At 45.8% G+C, this 20477-nt stretch overlaps 1 protein-coding gene across 1 annotated transcript in view; it reads right to left on the bottom strand.

Annotated features, from left to right (window-relative positions):
- Positions 1-3732: 3732 nt before the first annotated feature.
- LOC110336749 (HRAS-like suppressor 3) overlaps positions 3733-20477 on the bottom strand; it is a 31158-nt gene continuing 14413 nt past the window's right edge. Inside the window, exons 3-5 of the mRNA XM_021219484.2 lie at positions 15786-15888; positions 11562-11830; positions 3733-4968 (exon numbers count right to left, since the gene is read on the bottom strand). Coding sequence (XP_021075143.1) covers positions 4867-4968; positions 11562-11830; positions 15786-15888 — 474 coding nt within the window. The 3' untranslated portion in view covers positions 3733-4866. The remainder of the gene's footprint in view (positions 4969-11561; positions 11831-15785; positions 15889-20477) is intronic.

Genomic DNA, 20477 nt, shown 5'->3' with positions numbered 1-20477 from the left:
ATTGGATATTAGTCCTCTATCAGATTTAGGATTGGTAAAAATCCTTTCCCAATCTGTTGGTGGCCTTTTTGTCTTGTTGACAGTGCAGTGGACAACTTTTGGGAGTCAGTTTTCTCCTCTCATTGCATAGATTCCTGCTGTGCATCAAAATTTTTCCTGGGGAGATGCTATACACATGTCTACTCATCCCAGATAGGGAGACCACAACAGACCAAAGTACAGATACCACTGAAGTCCAACTTGGTGAACCAATTATAGGAATATGGGTGAAAGGTTACTTAGAGGAGCAGAAATGACCGAGTGACAGCCGTATCACCAAGGCCCACCCCAGCATAGGTGATAGCTCACAAAAGCTGGGAACCTGGAGCTCACTCCACAGCCTGAAAGCAGTTCACCAGGTTGAAAAATATCCTTTCCAAGTGATTCAGTTTGTCTAAACCCCTTCCAGGCAGCTCAGCTGGTTTCTGCTTCTTGCAGGCAGCTGGTCTCATCTCAGTCTCTAGCTTTGCTTGTCAGAACCCTCTTTGCACCTTGGCTTGTTTGAGAGTGACTCTCAGCAGTTTTATTGCCTACTCTGGGACCTAATGAGTCTGATCAGTTTCAGGGACTTCCTGAAGCTATTTTAAATAGTGACCTCCCTGCTTAAAAAGCTTCCCTGCGGAGTGGAGTGTTCCAGTTTTGAAGGAGACTGTTATGCAACAGTCCCAGGGACTGAATTCAAGTCCGCGGGCTTGGTAGCAGGTGCCTTTAACTTCTAAACCATGTTACCAATCCAAGACACAGGATAACCTAACATCCTATAAAGTATTGAGCAATGATCTGAGACACTGTCAAATACTGCTAGGAATGTTGTTGTTAATTATAANCTGCTAATGTAACCACCATTCATGTATACTTTTCTTTCAGATAAGCTAGACTGTTGGCAGCCTGGCATATTTTACCCTTTAATTGGCAAATGTCAGAAACTTCCCTGTACCAGATATTTTGGATGGCGAGTTGTCAACCAAGCAACACCTCTCTGGGTGACTAGTCACCACAATATAGCAGCCAGACATATGGTGACTTGAAGTAACTGCACTCCAGTTATGAGAGGTACAGCTGCCACTGCAGGAGGCCTTGCTCCAGAGAACTCCCAGAAATCTTGTGATTGGTCCTTATGCAGGGCCAGTGGTTGGAACTAGGTACCATTAAGTGATGGATGGGAATTTTGAAGCATCCACAAATGTGCCTTGCCCCTTTTCTGGCTACAAAAATAGCTTGTTTTCCTGTTTTTTCGGGATCATTGAGAGGCCTTTCTTTCTTCCATAGTAAGTCTCCAGGATAGGCTTTTTGTCTACTTGTGCTCTTTAACATGGAATGAAAGCTGGTCTGGCTACAGAAACAAGCAGAACACTGGGACTTCCAGTGACATCAACAGCCACCACTGTTTGGAGGCAGCTGAAGAACTCTGCGGAGTCACCAGCAATAGAGGTCTCTTATACCTGTGGCTAGAGATGTACACCAGGAGGCTGACCATAGGGCGCTGACACCTCAACTTCTGAGATCTGATGCCAGGTCACAGAAGAGTTTGAAGAGTTCCAGTGAAGATAGGAACTTCAAAATGCCAGCGACTCGGTGGCTGTGGCCCCCCGAGCCCACAGCGGTGACCCTCTAGCAGTGACCCTCTCCTGAGAACAGCGCGTCTCTGACTCCGAAAGCTTACAATCAGGGATTAGAGCTATCTGCCTCTGGGCTTAGAAACTCAGCCTCTGAATCTAAGGATCCCCAACATTGAAAGCTGGATCTTGCCTCTCTGTGATTTCTATCATGAAAGAACAAAAGAGCCACCCCCACCCCACCTCACCCTGCCAGCCATTTGTAACACCAAGACACCAGGTGTTCTATTCCCGTGAAGAGACACCATGACCACAGCAACTCTTATAAAGGAAAGCATTTAATTGGGGCTGACTTAACAGTTTGAAGGTTTAGTCCATTGTTATCATGCCCAAAGCATGGCAGCACACAGGCAGACATGGTGCTGGAGAGGTAGCTGAGAGTTCTACATCTTGATCCATAGGCAGCAGGAAGAGAGCAACACTGGGCTTGGTTGAGCTTTTGAACCTTCAAGGCCCACTCCCAGTGACACACTTCCTCCAACAAGGCCACACCTCCCAGTCCCCTCAAGTAGTGCTACTCTCTGATAACCAAGCATTAAAATGTAAGAGCCTAGCCAGGTGGAAGTGGTGCAGGCCTTTAATCCTAGCACTCAGGAGGCAGAAACAGGCAGATCTCTGTGAGTTCAAAGCCAGCCTGGTCTACAGAGCAAGTTCCAGGACAGCCAAGGGCACACAGAGAAACCCTGTCTGAGCCTATGGAGGCCATTCTTTTTCAAACCACTGCACCAGTGTATCATCAATTTTTTATAAATGTGTTATGTATGTTGTTAGACCTTGTGTCTCCCAGTTACACTGCATGTCTTTTGAAACTGCTTCTTGACAACTTTTTAAACTTTTCTACATCTTTATGTTGCTTAACCAGGTCCTAGAAGATTTACTTTTTTTTTAAGTTTTTATATGTGTGTGGGTGCTTTGTCTGCACGTATGTCTATGTGTACAGTGCCAGTGGAGGGTAGAAAAGGGTGCTGGATCCTCTGGAGCTGAAGTTACAGATGGTTGTGAACAGCCACGTGTGTCTGGAAACAAAACTCAGGCTCCCTGGAAAAGCAGCCAGTGCTCATAACCACTGAGCCATCTTTCCAGTCTCAAAAAATATGTATTTTTCTAAGAAGGAACCAAAATGAAGCCATTTTAAATAAAACTTTCATTTTGAAAAGGAGTCAAATAAAGTTTAATTTCCCAAGACCTCCCTGGGTAACTGTCATCCTGTTTGGCAGAGAGAGATATACACAGGTAACTGATATCCTGGTTGACAAGTTCAGACATGAATGTTCAGTAAGTGGTCCTGCCATAGCTAAATAGCCCAACCAATGGGAACAGGCTAAGTGTACCACAAAGGCATGTTTCTAAGGAAAGCCCCTGTCCCTAAATCCTGATTGGTGGAAAAATATAATTATAACTTGGCCCAGATATTTGTGATTTTTCAAGCTTTAAAGCTCTGTAACATTCTGGCTCCAGGTCACAGTTCAGCTCCCAAGTCTGTTCTGCAGCCCTGATCAATCAGTAGCACCTTGGTCACAGCAAATTTTTGTCATTTGCATTGACCTGGTATTTGAGTCGCGTTGGATTTAAGCAGACCCCATAACATTTTGATCTCCCACTACAATGGTAAATTGTCAATTTACTGGCCAAGAATTCATGGTCTACTTTGAGACTATTAAATGCAAATGAATTTAAAATTAGTATATACTTAATTGAGTTGAAACTTTAATCAAGATTGTTTTATTATCTCTGTGTAGTAATCATTTTGTTCAATTATATACTACACACAATCTCTGTGTAGTAAATTATTTTTGCCTTAAAGTCTGTATTTTCTTCTAGTTTTTGAAAGCTTTTTATCGTGTTTACTTATGTACTGCATGCAGATATATGTGCGCCAATGCTATGGTACATAAGTGGAGGTCAGGAGACAACTTTTGGGAGTTGGCTTGCTCCTTCCACTGTGTGCATCCCATGGACTAAACTCGGGTCAACGGAATTGGCAGCAAACACCTCCACTTTCTGAGCCCTCCCCATGGTGCCGGATTGTTTTTCCTTGTTTGACAGTGAAGTTTTTGTTTAGTTCTCTTGTATTTGGTTTTTCTCCTTCTTTCTCTTGTCCCACTCATTATTAGTTTAGGTAATAAATTAATATTATCTAAATATTGTGAATATTGTGTGTCTCCTTCACCTTGTGCCACAATGTGGGGGGAGGGGGAGCATCAAGACACCTGCCCTTTGAACTTGGGTCTAGGTCCTTTGGGTTTGGGGGCCTTGAGCACTGACATGAAACCCTAAGGAACCTGAGCCAAAGAAAACTATTCTCTCAATGCTGTAACTCAGCAAGCACATGTGTATTCTGTGCAAGATGTGCATAAGTCAGGAGAAAGCTTTTACAGAGCAACATTTCAATCCTGACCAGGGCTCCAACAGACAAGATGTATGTCATGGTGAGCAAGCCAGTAAGCAGCACCCTTCATGGTTTCTGCTTTGGTTCCTGCCTTGAGTTCCTTTGAGCTTCTCTCAATGGACTGTGACCAGGGATATGTAAGCCAATAAACCATTTCCTCCCCCAAGTTGTTTCAAGTCTTTATCATAGCAATAGAAACCTAACTAGAACAGATCTGTAATACGGAAGGAAATCAGAAGGCTTTAGGAAGATCACCCAAGTGTATCCTGGATTTCTCTGTGGAAAGGGATTACACTAGGGATTGAACCTAAAACTGCATGCACTCCAGGAAAGCACTCTATCACTAAGCTAAAGCCCCAACGCTACAGGATTTGTCTTTCACACACCACTGAATATCCACAAACTCCAGCTTCTGAGTCTCAACCTGCCATGTTGGATCAAGTTCTAGGCCAAGATCCCTGACTATCTGATATTTCCATTTCTGTGTACCCAGGCTGTCTCCTTTGGCATACCACAGTATCTGACACACAGCAATGTGCTTCATTTGAGATAGCAGTGCTGGACTCTGTTTTCTGCAATACAAAGGGTACCACAGCAAACAGAAAGACCAGCCAGGAAAGCGTGTTACCCAGAACAGAGCCCCGCGCTTCCCTCCAGAGACTTCACACCAGGTAGCTACTGTAGCATCCTCCACAAAAATTCCCTTCTTTTGGTTTATTGTATGTTGTGAAAATAAACCTAATTATAAAGCAGTAGAATCTATAAATCAAACTCCAAACCCTCTAGCAAAAGAAGAGCCCTAAAACGGGGCAGTCATTCAGCTCACTGCTTCTGTTTCTTGTTTCTGGAGAGCATGACTCCAATGAAGCCCATGGCCGCCAAGCCCACTCCAGCGATGCCTACCACCTTGACCACGTCTCTGACCTGCAACAGAGAAGGGGGTGAGTCAAGCTCTGAGTCACGAGTGTGGGAACAGGCTTTTCATTGACCAGGGTCACTCTCTTCATGTCACTTCACATGCCCCCTTCGCTTCCAGTGGCCAAACTGAAGAGCCAACAAATACTGGCAGGGGCAGTGGGAAGGAGAGGCTTGGGTGAGGAAATGAATGGACAGAACCAGCTGGCCTGGAATTGCCACAGACTCACAATAGTGACCTGAATGCAGCTCCGGACTATTTAAAGCACACAAATCTCTGTAAGGCATCTATGGAAAGGAGAGAGGAATGACAGCGGGATGGTCAAGATGGACAGCCAGTGGGCAAGTGTAAAGTCAGGAAGGGATTGCAATTGAGAACTTAAAAAAAAATGACCTCCATGAGAGCAAGGACCTCACTTCATGCCATGTGTCCAGTGTCCGGCCTGCCAGGCTTGGAGGTGCCCAGTCCTTTAAAGGGCTGGGGTTTCTTGTGTTTGTTGTTTGTTTGTTTGTTTTGCTGTACGCTTGTTTTTCTCTTTTGGAGTCAGGATCTTGCTCTGTAGCACCCTGAACTCAAGACCTCCTGCCTTGGCTCCTGAGTTCCAGGGTTAAAGGCATGACACCACACACAGTTCTCGTTGTATGTGTTCACCGAGAGATCAGAGTCAAGGCATAGTTGCCCCTAATCCACAGGTCTCTTTTTATTTTTATTTATTATTATTATTATTATTATTATTATTAGTTTTAGTTTTAGTTTTTTGAGACAGGGTTTCTCTGTATAGCCCTGGCTGTCCTGGAACTCACTTTGTAGACCAGGCTGGCCTTGAACTCAGAAATCCACCTGCCTCTGCCTCCTGAGTGCTGGGATTAAAGGCGTGCGCCACCACACCCGGGTTATTTTTATTTTTTTAATAAAAGGTTGCATGTAGCCCAGGCTGGCCTCAAACTTGGTCTTAGTTACAGTTTCTACTGCTGTGATAAAACACCATGACCAAAAGCAACTTGTAGAAGAAAGGGTTTGTTCTATCTTCCACTTCCAGGTAATGCTCCATCCCTAATGCTCCATCCCTGAGGGAAGGCAGGGCCGGAGCCTGTGCGGAGGCCATGGAGGAACATTGCTTATGCTTACAGGCTTGGTTTTCATGGCTTGCTCCTCTTGCTTTCTTAACGCCCAGGGCCACCAGCCCAGTAAGGTTAATGCCTACAGAGAAACGGGCCTTCCCGTACCAATTATCAATCAAGAAAACACACCGTAGGCTTGCTCACAGGCCAATCTGGTGGGGACATTTCCTCAGTTGAGGTTCTCTCATTCCAAAATTACTCTAACTTGTGTCAAGTTGATATAAAACTAACCAGCACCAAAGATGTCCTTAAACTCCTGGCCCTGCCTTTACCCACCATGCATTGGGATTCCAGGTGAATGTGAGCCACTGAACCTCTCTATTCGCTCTTCCTTTCTTTCTTTCCTTCCTTCTTTCTTTTCTTTTCTTTTCTTTCTTTCTTTCTTTCTTTCTTTCTTTCTTTCTTTCTTTCTTTCTTTCTTATGTATTTGTTTGTTTGTTTGTTTGTTTTACTTCCCAGCCACCATTTCCCTCCCTCCTCTCCTCCTAGATCTTCTCCCCACGCTTCCCCGCTTCTCTGGATACCAGCCAGCCCCACGCTTCCCCGCTCCTCTGGATACCAGCCAGCCCTAGCACATCAAGTTGCAGTTAAGTCTCATCCTCTCCTACTGAGGCTTAGATGAGGCAGCTCCTTCTCCCACTGTCAGCGGGCCCCATATAAAGACCAAGCTACACAACTGTAACATATGCGCAGAGGGCCTTGGTCAGAAGCAGGCAGGCTCCCTGGTTGTGGTTCAGTCTCTGTGATCCCCAATGGACTCAGGTTAGTTAATTATGTAGGGTTTTCTTGTGGTGTCCTTGACACCCTCCCCCGGCTCCCACAATCCTTCCTCCCCTCGTCCACAAGATTCCCCAAGCTCCACCTAATGTTTAGCCGTGAGTCTCTGTACCTGTTTCCATCTGTCTATTCTTAAGTAAATTCTACTGGTAACGGTAGTTATGTAATGCAGATGTGAAACTATCTGATTTGTGCTTCTATGGAGTAAGAAAAAAAGCATTGCAAAAGAGGGAGTGCAGGGAAAAACTAAACATTTGTCAAATTCCACTCCCTCCTAAAACCCAGCTGAAATAAAAGACAGCATTTGTTTGGACTGGGAAACAGCTATGGTTGAGCAATGGCCTACCATGGGGAAGGCACTGAGTTCACTACCCAGCTCCACAGAGATCTTTCTTTTTCATTAGAGGCATTTCATTTTTGTTGTGAGCTTAGCTCTTATGGCTGAGCCATTTCTCCAGCCCTCAGGACATTTGTTTTAAACATAATTCAGTGAGGACAAAGAAGCTGAGAAGTAACCCTAGTTAGGGAAAGAAACTCCTAAAAAGGTCAGATGGACACACCCCGGTTCCTCTGGGAGTAAAAAGGAAGAGAGAGTACTTCCTCCAGTTCCCTGGACTTCCTCCCTTACCCCAGCAGAGATGTGACTGTTCTCTGGACAGGATAAAACAGAAGCTCTAGAGATCTACAAGTCTACACATGCATTCCAGGTTGTATTGTAACCACGAATAGGGCACTGAGTGACTATGAGCATGCTAAATGTGAGCCTCCAAGACCCCTCTGCTGTTCCCAGAATGTCACCCTCCACTCAAGCCTGGAAGACTTTTCTGGGGACCATGCCAAGTAGAAACAACAGACTCTGGGTACTGGAGACTCGAAAACAGGAAAACAGCCCACTGGAGTCATCTCACAACAAAACTCAACATTAATGAACCCCTTGCCCTCACCCTATTCATTGGCTCTTACCTAGTGCCTGTCTTCTATATCCCCTGCCTTCCCTCATTGTTAACCTAGTTTGGAGGGAAGTGTGAATGGTATTATCAGTCAGAGAGGTCTGACTTCTGGCTGGCCTCAAGCCCTGGTGTTAAGGGGTTACCCATCTCTAGAGCTGGGGAGATGGAACAGTGAGTAAGTGCTTGACTTGTAAACACAAAAACCTGAGTTTGATCCCCTGAACCCCGTAAAAAGCCAAGTATGGGGACATGCATTTGTTACCCAAGTGCAGGGAGATGAGAAAACCCCGTTTCCTGGGACTGTTGGTCAGTCAGCTCAGCCTAGTTGACAAATTCCAAGTCATCAAAGAGATACTGTTTTTGTTTGTTTGATTGTTTGTTCATTTAAAAAATAGGGACCGTGCCTGCAGAACGACACTGGAAGTTGACTTTTTGCTTCTACATACACTCAGACACACAGGAATACACACACAACACACACACACCTTTTCTATCCAGTGTTTTCCTTGCTGAGTTCTATATCAGGAGGGGTAAAATGCAAATAATGGAGGAGGAACAACATAACCCTCGTTCTTTTCTGAAAGCCATAATGTGCGAACAAATGCTGATGCTGCAGGTTCAAACAAAAGATACTTTGTCTAGGCACACAACAATAACCCCACTGTTTGTGGTCACACTTAGTACACAAAGAGAGTGGTTAGGATATTAATAAGGAATCTAGTTAGTCCTGGTGGTACTGAGAAAATGGTACAGTCAGATCATACATACATACATACATACATACATCTTTTTATATGTACTTAAGAACATGGTATGATAGCTTGGTGACAGGTTCTATACAAATAAACCGAAGTTTTATTTAGGTAGACTGAGTTCTGCCTGCTGGTTAGAAGTCCAGGGAAAATTAACACTTGTTCAAAACTGCCTGAAGGGAAGGGCATCACAGTAGACCAACATCACGCTGCAGGTTCTATTTCTGTTTGCTAAAAGAATGCTGTCACGGACAAAGTTATTGTTATTTACGTAGCCTGTAAGTTTTGTTGTTTTTTGTTTTTGTTTTTACTGTTATCTGCCAAATGTTTGAGCCTTATTTTTTTTGCCAAAAATCTCTTTTTTTTCCCCTATAATTTCTATCCCTGTAAGCATGCCTAACTAAATTCCCTCTAGTGATCAAGGAGCTCAGAGGCCACTAACAGATGGCCACATCAGCAGGGATTATAATGCTGTTTGTTGTTGCATCGTGCTATGTGTAGATAACATTTCACACATAAAAGATCTTTTTAAAGGCAACATTTCTTAGTGAAGTGTTATTATGATTGATTTCAGATGAAGAAATGCCTAAAGCACTCATGAGGCACACCTCTGGGTGTGGCTGTGAGGGCTGTCCAGGGAGGATCAACATAGGGGAGACTGCCCTGGATGTGAACAGCATCACTGCATTAGCTGAGTCCTGGTGAAAAAATGCTGTGCACCAGCATTCCCCTTCCTCCACCTGTGCACCAGCATTCCCCTTCCTCCACCTGTGCACCAGCATTTCCCTTCCTCCACCTGACCTGCACTACCCTGGCAAGTACCTCCCACCACCACACCTTCTCCCACTGTGAGGAACGGTTGCGCCAGTCATCCCCCAAAACAAACTTCCCTCCTTAACCTGCAGCTTGTTGGGTGTTTGGTTATGGTGATAAGAAAAGCAACTAATACAACTATTGTAGGGTTGCTGGTCATTGAATCCAGGGCGTTGAGCCTTGTGCAAATAGACAGACTTTCTGAGTACTCATTTTCTACCTTTTGTTTGTTTTTTTTTGTTTGTTTGTTTGTTTGTTTTTCAAGACAAGATTTCTCTGTGAAGCCCTGGCTATCCTGGAACTCTCTCTGTAGACCAGCTTGAACTCTGTCTGTCTCCGGAGTGCTAGGATTAAAAGTATGCCACTACCGTTATTGCAGTCACCCAGGAACCAGGAACTAATGACATTCGACTCATATCCCTGTCAGCTTCCTTCCTCAGAGTGGCTGGCTGTTCTATCTCACTAAAGCCGGACTGTGGCTCACACCCTCGGGAGTGCTCAGCAAACACTGGCAACATGGCCTTCCTCTCCTGCTTAGTTAGAAGTGTGCTTGCTGCTCCTCTATGGCCATTGCCCTTGACAAGGATATATCCTTGTCATAGCCAATGAGCAGGAGGACAGAAGCCAGACTCTGCCCTTTGGAAGATGCCTACTGTCTCACTGTAGGGAACAGTGACCAGACCACCAAACAGCAGTCAACGCAAACAGTGTAAGAGGAAGGTGAGACTGTCCCTGTTAGCAAATGTCTCCCCATCTAAGTCACAGTGGCCCAGAGAGGTCAACAGCCTCTCCCTGGGTGAACCAAGGAAGAAGAGTGAGCTTTGGAAGAGAATGTCCCTGCTGCCATCAGCTGCTTCATGTTACGAGTCAGCCATGTGAGGATGCTAAGAATGCTCTTCTCAAGTGCCCAACCCTGCAGAGACTTGGTGCGCCAGGGTGAAGGGATATCCAGGGAGGGTCCTACCCTCTCAGAAAAGAAGAGGAAGGGGTGGGGGAGAGACCCTGTGGGGGGGTAAGGAGGGCAGCGAATGGAATGAATAAATTAATTAATTAATTAATAAGAAAGAAAGAATATTCCTCTCTAGTTCACATGAAATCCTCCAAAATCAGTTCTCATAGGTACTATACCAAGTGGAGGGGGGCCTGACTAAATACATCCTCAAAGATCATGTAGTTGGTAAAGACAGGGCCCAAAGGGCTGGAAGCAGAGTGGTTAGCTCGGTGGTAGAGCTATGATAGGCAAGACCCTGGGCTCAATCCCTAGCACTGAAAAAGAAGGGAGTCCTTGTTGTCCATTACCACATTAGTCAAGGAGAAAGAGAAAGGATTTCAAAACATAGATGTGAATAACCACACATCTTAACCTCTCACCCGTGCAACACTGAGTGTAGTAGCACTTGCCTGGGTTCCCAGCACTGGGCAAGCTAAAGCAAGAAGACCAGCCTGAGCTATCCAGAGACCCTGTCTCAGAAAAGAAAATGGGGAAACAGCAGGACCACCTCTAGGCTGAGGACAGTGCTAGCTGTAGCCTGCTAAGGGAGGTTGGGTAAAGGAAACTGCACATCAAACCTCCTCTCTGCCTCTCACCAACACAGCTACATCTGACTTCCAGAAAAAACACGGCACAGGTCCGAAGGCCCAAAAGGATGAGTTGGCTGAAATGAATGGCCATAGCCAGATGGCTTGAGTTCTGGAAACTTGTGATTCCTCATCTACAAAGTGGGACTCACGGAGCTTGCCTCCAAGGCTCTGGAGCATCATCACAGGGGTGGAATGATCGTGATGTGTCCTGGGTTTAATCCCTAGCACTGAAAAACAAGGGAGTCTGAGCCAGGCGTGGTGGTGCACGCCTTTAATCCCAGCACTCAGGAGGCAGAGGCAGGCGGATTTCTGAGTTCGAGGCCAGCCTGGTCTACAAAGTGAGTTCCAGGACAGCCAGAGCTATACAGAGAAACCCTGTCTCGAAAAACCAAAAAAAAAAAAAAGGGAGTCTGACCTGCTGTCTCATCTTCCTGTCTCCCCCCACCCCCACCCGCCTCTAAGTGTGTCACTCTTAGAGACAGGAAGCATATACTTAGGCTACTATCATCCTGTTTGTAATTCTGTCTCTAGCCACACTCAGGTCCAGCCACTGGCAGTTGGGAAAATAACCTGACACCTAAGGTCAGGTACAGGGACTGCGACACACCTGATCGCTCCGAGGAACTCCATAGCGTAGTTCATTCACGAAGTGCTCACAGTTCTCGCTGGTCAGCCTGTAGAGCACCTCCTGCCCCACCAGTCTCTCAGCCCGCTGGATGATCTTGTTTAGAGGCAGTGGAGTGTATTCCTTGTCATGTTTGTTATTGACCTGGTACTTGTCCTTCCCAGCCACATGGCACAGCAGTTCTTTCTTCACTATGGCCTTGTCAGTAAAAGCAGACATGATGCTGGCTGCCCCAGCTCCTGCAATTTCACCTGTGGAGCCACAAAGAACAGAGGAGTTGATCCTGGGAAGGGTCACAGAGGTTCAAGGCTAGCCCACAGCTGGGCATCCAGGCTTAGCACCATCCACAAGGGATGAACAAGATAGGAACAGGTGAGACGCGCACAGTGTGGCTTTGGGGAAGGTTCCTGTGGTCCTTGAGTCCTTATCAAGATGAAGACTAGTAAAGCGCCATGATTTACTGTGGTGTTTTATGGTAGCTGGGTGGTCAGTTGAGGGATGAAACAGGGCCCCATTCTGTAATCCAGGATGTTCTCATCTGGAAATTACTACGTAGTCCAGCCTGGTGTCAAACTCTCAACAGTTTCCTGCCTCTGCAGTCCATATGCTGGGATGATGGGCACACACTACCACCCCTGGCTACTGGGATATCAAGCATGCACCCCCGTCTCTGGGTGACAGGGATACACCACCACCCCTGACTACTGGGTGACAGGGACACATCCCCACCCCTGGCTACTGGGATGATGGGCATGCACCTCTACCACTGGCTATTGGAATGTTTCTTTAACCTGAAGAAGCTAGTCTTCTGTATTGTAACTACTTCTTAACTCTGCAAACATGTGCACAGAGCTCCCTCATCTTTCTGGGGAAAGAGTGTCTAACTATTAATTCCATCTGAGTAATTCCTTGACCTCACCAGGCTGATGACCTCAGGAGAGAGGCTGTTCTTCCTTCCAGAAAAAAAAAAAAAAAGCTAGAGATGATGCTAAAGAGACCCAGGGGATGTAGTGGCAGTCCTGGCCAAGATCCATACATAAGAAGAGGCAACAGTGAAGTGACTAGAAGAGGAGGATCTTGGGTTCTGTAGAACTAAGATAGGGCAGTGAGCATCAGCTGACATAGCATAGAGCATCCTCACCTAGCCACCCATACCACAGGGAATGAGCATGTACTGGGTATGATGGCTGGAAAGGAGCTATGAACCCAGGAAGTAGACCATCACCAGATTGGTTCCCTGCCAGGAGCAGCAACAGCGCCCAGTAACCAGGACAGGACTAGTCTTTAAATATAACATTGACACGGCAACAAGCAATAGCAGGAAGAAAAAGAGCAGAGGCCATGTGACCCCTCTTCCTTGAAGTTTTAGACTAGGCTGAACTCTTCCAGAACATAAAATGTTTGAACCCAGTATAGTGGTTTAGTCCCTTGACCCCAGAATTCATGAGACAGGCAGACAAATCTTTGTGAGTTCAAGACCACCCTGGTATACATAAGTGATGGACCAGCCTGACTCCATTATAAGATTAAAAGCCATCTTGTTACAAGGTCAAAATTAAGTTTATTTCTGTGTTCTGCAAAACCTGAACTTGACCAGGTGTTGATCAATATTCTGGAGTTGAACATGTTTCACACCCTCTACTCTGACCTCTACCATGGTATTATAGGATGTTCTGCCACATAATGTTGAAATGGTCAACCAAGTTCCTATGTCACCAAAATGCCTAGGAAATCTCCCAACCCTTGAAACCTGCCCGGCATTGCAGTTCGTGGCTACATAAACCCCACCTTCTCTTGTGCTCCATGATATTTTGATACTTTCTTCCCCACTTTATGGAGATAGCCCTATCTGACAGAAAATAAGGCTTGCTTTATTTGACAAAAAAATCTTGGGTAATGGTCTTTACTCTCATTTGATGGGATTAACATAAGGTTTCTAGACCATCTAGAATGATATAGTGAGACCCAGTCTTTTGTTCTGTTTTGTTTTGAGACAAGATCTATGTAGCCCTGCCTGTCCTAGGACACTCTTAGACTAGGGCTTGAACTCACAGCACAGAGATCTGCCTGCCTCTGCCTCTGCCTCCCCTCCTGAGTACTGATATAAGAGGAATGCACCACTACACCCACCCAGCCATGAGACTCTGTCTTAAAAATATGAAAATTGAAAACACCTATGTATAAAACATAAGACTTGGCCTGTCAACAGTCACTCTTGGATTGGGAAGGGACTCACAAGTCTTTACCCATTCCTCCTGAATTATTGTCTACTGATGTATTCTAAGGGCAAGACAGTCATTGTCTTCTGTTGTGTACCTACTGACGAGCCCACCAGGTTCCATCAGATAGTTCCAAAACCAGGGTCACACAGAGGACCCTGGTTAACTAAAAAAGAGAGAGGGGGAGGGAGGGAAGAGAGAGAGAGAGAGAGAGAGAGAGAGAGAGAGAGAGAGAGAGAGAGAGAGAGAGAGAGAATATTGTGTTGCAATTCTGACGGAGAGGGCTTCCCCAATGAAAGTGTTATAGCTCTGCTCTGGCAAGGGGAAGATCTCCCCAACACAGGTGTTATAGCCTTGCCTTTCTGTGACTCATCATCAGCCTTGTATTTTCTAAATATGTGTCCTTCCACACTTGCTCAGACACTTGAAGTTCAGACTGTCCTGTATGCTTACAGACAATCTAGAATTGTATTAGAGATGATCTCACTGCTGATTGGTTGTAACAAAGATCTGACAGCCAATCACTGGGCAGAAAGTGGAGGGTAGAACTTCCAGGGAGAGAGAATGATGCAAGGGAAGAGAGAAGAAGCAGGAGATTCAAGAGCAAGACATTTATTAGCTTGGTAGATTTCATCTGCATGTGCCCTAGCTTGGTCTCAGCCTCATCTGCACTCCTCACAGAGAAGGTTGCTGGTGAGACCTGTGTAAATGTCGAGGAAGGTGAGACTAAGACTAGGTGATACATTGGAACTTTTTAATGAAAGCGGAGGAATTTGTGATGTGAGACCCCATCATCTCTTCTATCTGAGAGAGATCACTTGGTAAGAAAGGGACACATACCCTGACCATGCCACCCACCGAGCAACCTCCTGTAAAGGGAGAACTTGGGCCAGGTTAGGCCAGGTAGGGGGAGGTAGAAGGGAGTCCTGGAGTTGAGGAATGAGTTCTGGGAGGGCTGCTAATGGGCTCAAAGTGAGTGCCAGGGAGATTTGATTAGTGTGGACTGTGGCTGAAAATGTCCAAGGATGGAGGAATGGGATCAGGTGAAGATGGCCAGCCGTAGCCTTCAAGACCTCTGTTTCTGGGGTACCTTCACCTCCAAGAGTACCAAGGAGGTGCCGATCACTTCCTGGGACTCAGAAATACATTTGCAGTGACCAAAGAGGAGGCTTACCTAATTGTTGCTGGTGGATGGGGTGCTGAGTGATTGGTGAGCTGGAAGGTGAGTCTGTTGTGTATTGACTGGAGATGAGGGCTAGAATCCCAGTACGGCTCAGACCCCAGTGGGGAGCACAGACACTAGGAGAGCCTACCTGAGTTAGGGCACAAAATGTAAGTGTTACAGCTCTGAGGGAAAGGCTTCTGTGATGGAAGTGTTACAGCTCTACTCAGGGAGGGAGAAGGTTTCCCCAGAGTAAGTATTACAGCTCTGTTCCAGTGGGGGAAGGGTCCCCCAGCAAAGGTGTTACACCTCTGCTGGGAAAGATATCCTGGCCATTAGGAGCCAAGGAATACTACAAAGTCACACTGCACAACAAACCTGACACAAGAGATTTGTTGGGAGGGAAAAATTCAGTCCAGAAGCAGCAGGGAACTGAGGGGAAGGCAGGCTTTATGATTTCCAGGGTGGGGATTGGTAGGATTTCAAGTTCTGAGCTCGGGCTTTTTACTCTGTGGGGCAGAGCTTGGCCGTCTACATCTAGAAGGGCTGGATCCAGCCATTAGATTGTTCTCAGGGTGGAGCCTGGAAGTTGAAGGTCCTTAGGGGCAGGGTCTGTACACTCACACACCTTGAGGGGCTTACACACTGGGCTCCAAGGAACAAAACTCAGAAAGCAGCATGACACAGCAGACTGCCTTCACACAAACTTAGAAACAAATGGCTGATCGAGAAGCATGGAGAGCACCGGGCACCCTGTTGCCCACAGCTCCCCACATCCTTTCCCAGTCCCTGGGCCCAGCACTGTGAATGCCCTGGTGTTCTTACTTGGCGGAGCCAGGTGGATCACGTATCCATCACCAACATAGATGGCCCAGTGTCTGTACATAGGGCGGAAAATCTCAATCAGGTCTCCAGGCTTGGGTTCTGGCTGCAAAACCAAGAACAGACTATTAGCGATGGCATGAATCCCTGAGACCAGGGCAGGCCGGGTTGAGAAGGTGCAGCCAAAAGTTCCCCGGAATCAGCTCCAGTAGGCAGATCCATGTGGATGCAGGCTCTGCAGGTCTGATGCTGGCTCACCTCACAAAGCTGAGATCCAGACCTTCAGGGAACATGCTACCACCCCATCCCCAACTTCACCCCAACCCCTGCACGTGCTATGACTAAAAACTGCAAACTGAGGGCTGAAGAGACACCTCAACAGTTCAGAGTGCTACTGCTCTTGCAGAGGATCCAGGTTAGGTCCCAGCACCCACATGGTTGCTCACAACCATCTGTAACTCCAGTTCCAGGGCAGCCAATGCCCTCTCCTAACCTCCGCAGGTAATACATGAAGATAGTACGCATACATACATGCAAAACACTAATGCGCATGAAATAAATCTAAAAAGGGGACCTGTAAAGTGCATGATACTATAAACCTGGTCAAAAGTGCAGAGCTCAGAAGGCCACTGGCTCTAGCGGGGGACCTACTACTACTGCATCAATAAATGGGCATGTTGTCAAATTTCCTTCCAAATATTTGTGTTTATGCACATAGATAGAAGCTTGTTCTGCAGTGGGCAAAAGTTAATGGAGAGACTCCTAAGTTAACAAAGTACTGAGGATAAGTCACTCTGAGCGCCCAGCCCTAACGGGACATCTGTGTCACGACCAACCCACCCACCCAAGGCTCGGGTAACATGACAGAAGAACCAGAGGTCAGAGAAAAATGCCGTGAGATGTCTTCTTGTCATGACATGACCACGGCATTCAGGAGCACCGCAGCTATGGTCACCTGTATAAGACTTCCCAGAGCACGCCTACAAGGCCAGTCAGCACTCCGACAGGCAGCACTAACTGGATTTAGTGGGTTACCAAAGACAGAAGAGGCAGAGAGAAGGAACGTGAACGTGAGAAGGGGTCATGTTGGGGAATGTCCAGGGTAAGTGGAAGGTGGGTATGATCGAGATACATTGGTATGAAATTATTAAAGATGTTCTTTAAAAACTACAAGCCTAAGAGGTCTCTTAGTTAGCTTTGTCAATTTAGTGCCCTTACTACAAATACTACTTACTGCATTCTTGCTCAAGGTGCTGAAGCAAGATGATCAAGAATTCCAGGTTAGGGCTAAAGAAATGGTGAGGCACACCTTTAACCCCAGCGTTCCAGAGGCAGAAGCAGATGGATCTCTCAGTTTGAGGCTAGCCTGGTCTACAGAGCCAGTTCTAAGCCAGAAAAACATGCATAGAGAGAAACCTTATCTAAAATTTAAAAAATAATAAAAGGAAAGGAAGGAAGGAAGGAAGGAAGGAAGGAAGGAAGGAAGGAAGGAAGGGAGGGAGGGAGGGAGGGAGGGAGGGAGGGAGGGAAGGAAGGAAGGGAGGGAGGGAGGGAAAGAGAAAGAAAGAAAAATAGCTCAGCAGTTAAGAACACTGACTGCTCGCTCTTCCAGAGGACCCAGGTTCAATTCCCAGCACCCTAAAAGATGCTTACACTGTATTACCCAGTCCAGGGAGACCTAATTCCCTTTTCTGGCATCCCCAAGCAGTAGGCAGCCATATGGTACACAGATAAACATACAATCAAAATACCCATACACATGAGTAAATAATTTTTAAATGATTTCTATGCTAGACTGACCAAATAATGAGACTCTATCTCAAACCTCCTCCCCACCCCCACCAACCTGCCAAGAAAACCTTATTACAATGACAAAAAGTCATATAAATATAATAGTCCTGCCTGCAAAATATTTAGTTATTTACAAATTAATAAGAGGTCATACCCCTCAAGCTCCACACTGTATGTTTCTTTATGTAACATTCCTAAGTTAGCATAAACATAGGACAGAAAACTGATCAGCAATCAGGGGGCTGGGGTGAGGAGAGGCCCCACAAGGAAGGAACACAGGGGATGTTAAGGGCATTAAGCTGTTCTGTAGTTTGTCTGACTTTTAGTTTCTTCCCTATATATAATGTACTGTAATCACACTCCCCAGCCCCACCAATGTCTCTTGTCCCCCCCTTTCCTGATGACCCCCTTCCCTCCTAGCTAGTCCCTTCCTGTCTTCATGTATTCATTTTGTGCAGGTCTCACGCAGCTGCTATGTGTTCATGATGTAGTGACCATGGCCTGTCCAAAGGACAGTGCTTCACAGAGCTCTCCATCCTCTGGCTTTTACAGTCTTTCCACCCCATCTTCCTCGGTGCTCCCTGGTCTTGGGAGTGAGTGATGTAGATGTCCCACTTTGGACTGAGCACTCAATAGTCCCTAATCTTCAGCACTTTGACCAGTTATGAATCTCTGCTTTGCTTGACACCCAATGACTTCAGGCTGTGAATATTCTGTACCTTGACTGGGCCAATAGTTCACTTGTATGTATTTATCAAAATGAATCTAAATACTTTAAAAGGTAAATTGTATACTAAGTTTGGGATTTTTGTTTTGTTTTGTCTCTGAGGCAGGGTCTCACTTAGTCCAGGAAATTACTATGTAGTTGAGAACAACCTTGTACTGATTTTCTATTCCCATCACCCAAGCATTAGAATTTCCAGGGTACATAATTGCAGCCTGCCCTCTTTGTGCTGTTTTAACTGGTTATTATCCTTCTCATTATTATCTGGTTAAATTACACATTAACTATTAAAAATTAAAAATTACCTTAGTGTAGTGCTACACACCTTTAATCCCAGAACTCAGCAAAGGCAGGTAGATCTCTGTGAGTTCAGGGACAGCCTGGTTGAGTTCCAGGTCAGCCAGGACTACATGATGAGACCCGTGCTACAGTCCACAGACCCAACAAAGCGAAGTAACAAGGAGGGCCCAAGGGAGGATGCTTGAAACTCAGTCAGAAGGGGAAATAAAATAGATATTGGAGGTGGATGGAGGAAGGGAACTAGGGAGGAAAGGGAGTGACAAGGGGGAGAGGGGTGGGAATCAGGTGGGGAGGGCTGGGTGAGAGAAGAGAAATATGTGGGGAATTATCTCTAGGATGAGCCTGAAACCTGAGAGGGGAGAGGCTCCCCAAATTCTATGGGAGTGACCTTAGCTGAGACATCTAGCAGCAGGGGACATGGAGTCTGAAGTGACCCCCTCCTTCCAGAGGAAGGAGGAGGACATCAACCACCCACAAAACCTCCAACCCAAAATTTGTCCTGCCTATAAGATGTGCAGGAATTAAAATGGAGCAAAGATTGAGGGAATGTCCAACCAATGACACCCCAACTTGAGACCCGTTGAGGCCTGCTCTTTTAACATAACTGTAGCCATCTTGTATTCAGTTTCCATATTACTTACAAGGTGAAATTAAGTTCATTCACTTTTTAGGTATTATTACCTTAACAAACACTGAAGAATGTTATTAATAATTCAAAAAGTTATGGTTGAATTTCTTAGACTCTGTTGTTTCAATAGACTGGAACCCCCGGCCCACTACCTGTGCCTCCCCTCTTACTTCACCTAGGACCACCTACTTAGCAAATAGTTGTACTACTTCACTGCACCTCACACTGCTTGCCTTTAAACTTTTGAACCTGGTTTTTCATAGGAAAAGCCTGTCCTGTGTACAGACTGGTGCCACATTTAGGCTCTGAGTCATTTTTTGTGGTCCTGATTGATCAGACTTCAGGTGTGAGTTTAATAAACTATTTTTCCTTAACTGAGATCAATGTTCGTATGGTTTGTATGGTGATTCCTGAACTTTAACAAGACCCACCCTATGAAAGAGAACTAACCCCTGACACTATTAATGATACTCTACTATGCTTACAGACAGGAGCCTAGCATAACTGTCTTCTGAGAGGCTTCATCCAGCAGCTGATGGAAACATATGCAGAGACCTACAGCCAAACATTAGGCAGAGCTCAGGAATCTTGTGGAAGTGTGGGGGAAGGACTGAGGAAGCTGAGGGGGGTTGAGGACAACACAAGAATATCTACAGAGTCAACTAACCTGAGCCCGTGGGACTCACAAAGACTAGACCACCAACAGAAGAACATGCATGGGCTGGACCCTGCATATTTGTAGCAGATGTACAGCTTGATACTCATGTGGGTCCCCTAACTATTGGAGCAGGGGTGGTCACTGACTCTGTTGCCTGCCTTTAGATCCCCTCACCTAGCCGGGCTGCTTTGTCTGGCCTCTGGGAGAGGATGTGCTTAGTCCAACAATGTGCCAGGGCAGGGTAGTACCTCTAAAGAAAAAGAGAGGGGAGAATGAGCAGAGGGGTATATAAGGGTGGGACTGGGAGAAGAGGAGAGGAGCTGCAATCAAGGTGCAAAATGGATAGATAGATACATAGATAGATAGATAGATAGATAGATAGATAGATAGATAGATGATAGATAGATAGATAGATGATAGATAGATAGATAGATAGATAGATACATAGATAGATAGATGATAGATAGATAGATAGATAGATAGATAGATAGATAGATACATAGATAGATAGATGATAGATAGATAGATAGATAGATAGATAGATAGATAGATAGATGATAGATAGATAGATAGATAGATGATAGATAGATAGAT

Source organism: Mus pahari, chromosome 1 (genome assembly GCF_900095145.1).
Source record: "Mus pahari chromosome 1, PAHARI_EIJ_v1.1, whole genome shotgun sequence".
In the NCBI taxonomy this organism is placed as follows: domain Eukaryota; kingdom Metazoa; phylum Chordata; class Mammalia; order Rodentia; family Muridae; genus Mus; species Mus pahari.
Note: the sequence above shows the minus strand (reverse complement) of the source record. Positions and strands in the feature narration are given on the sequence as shown.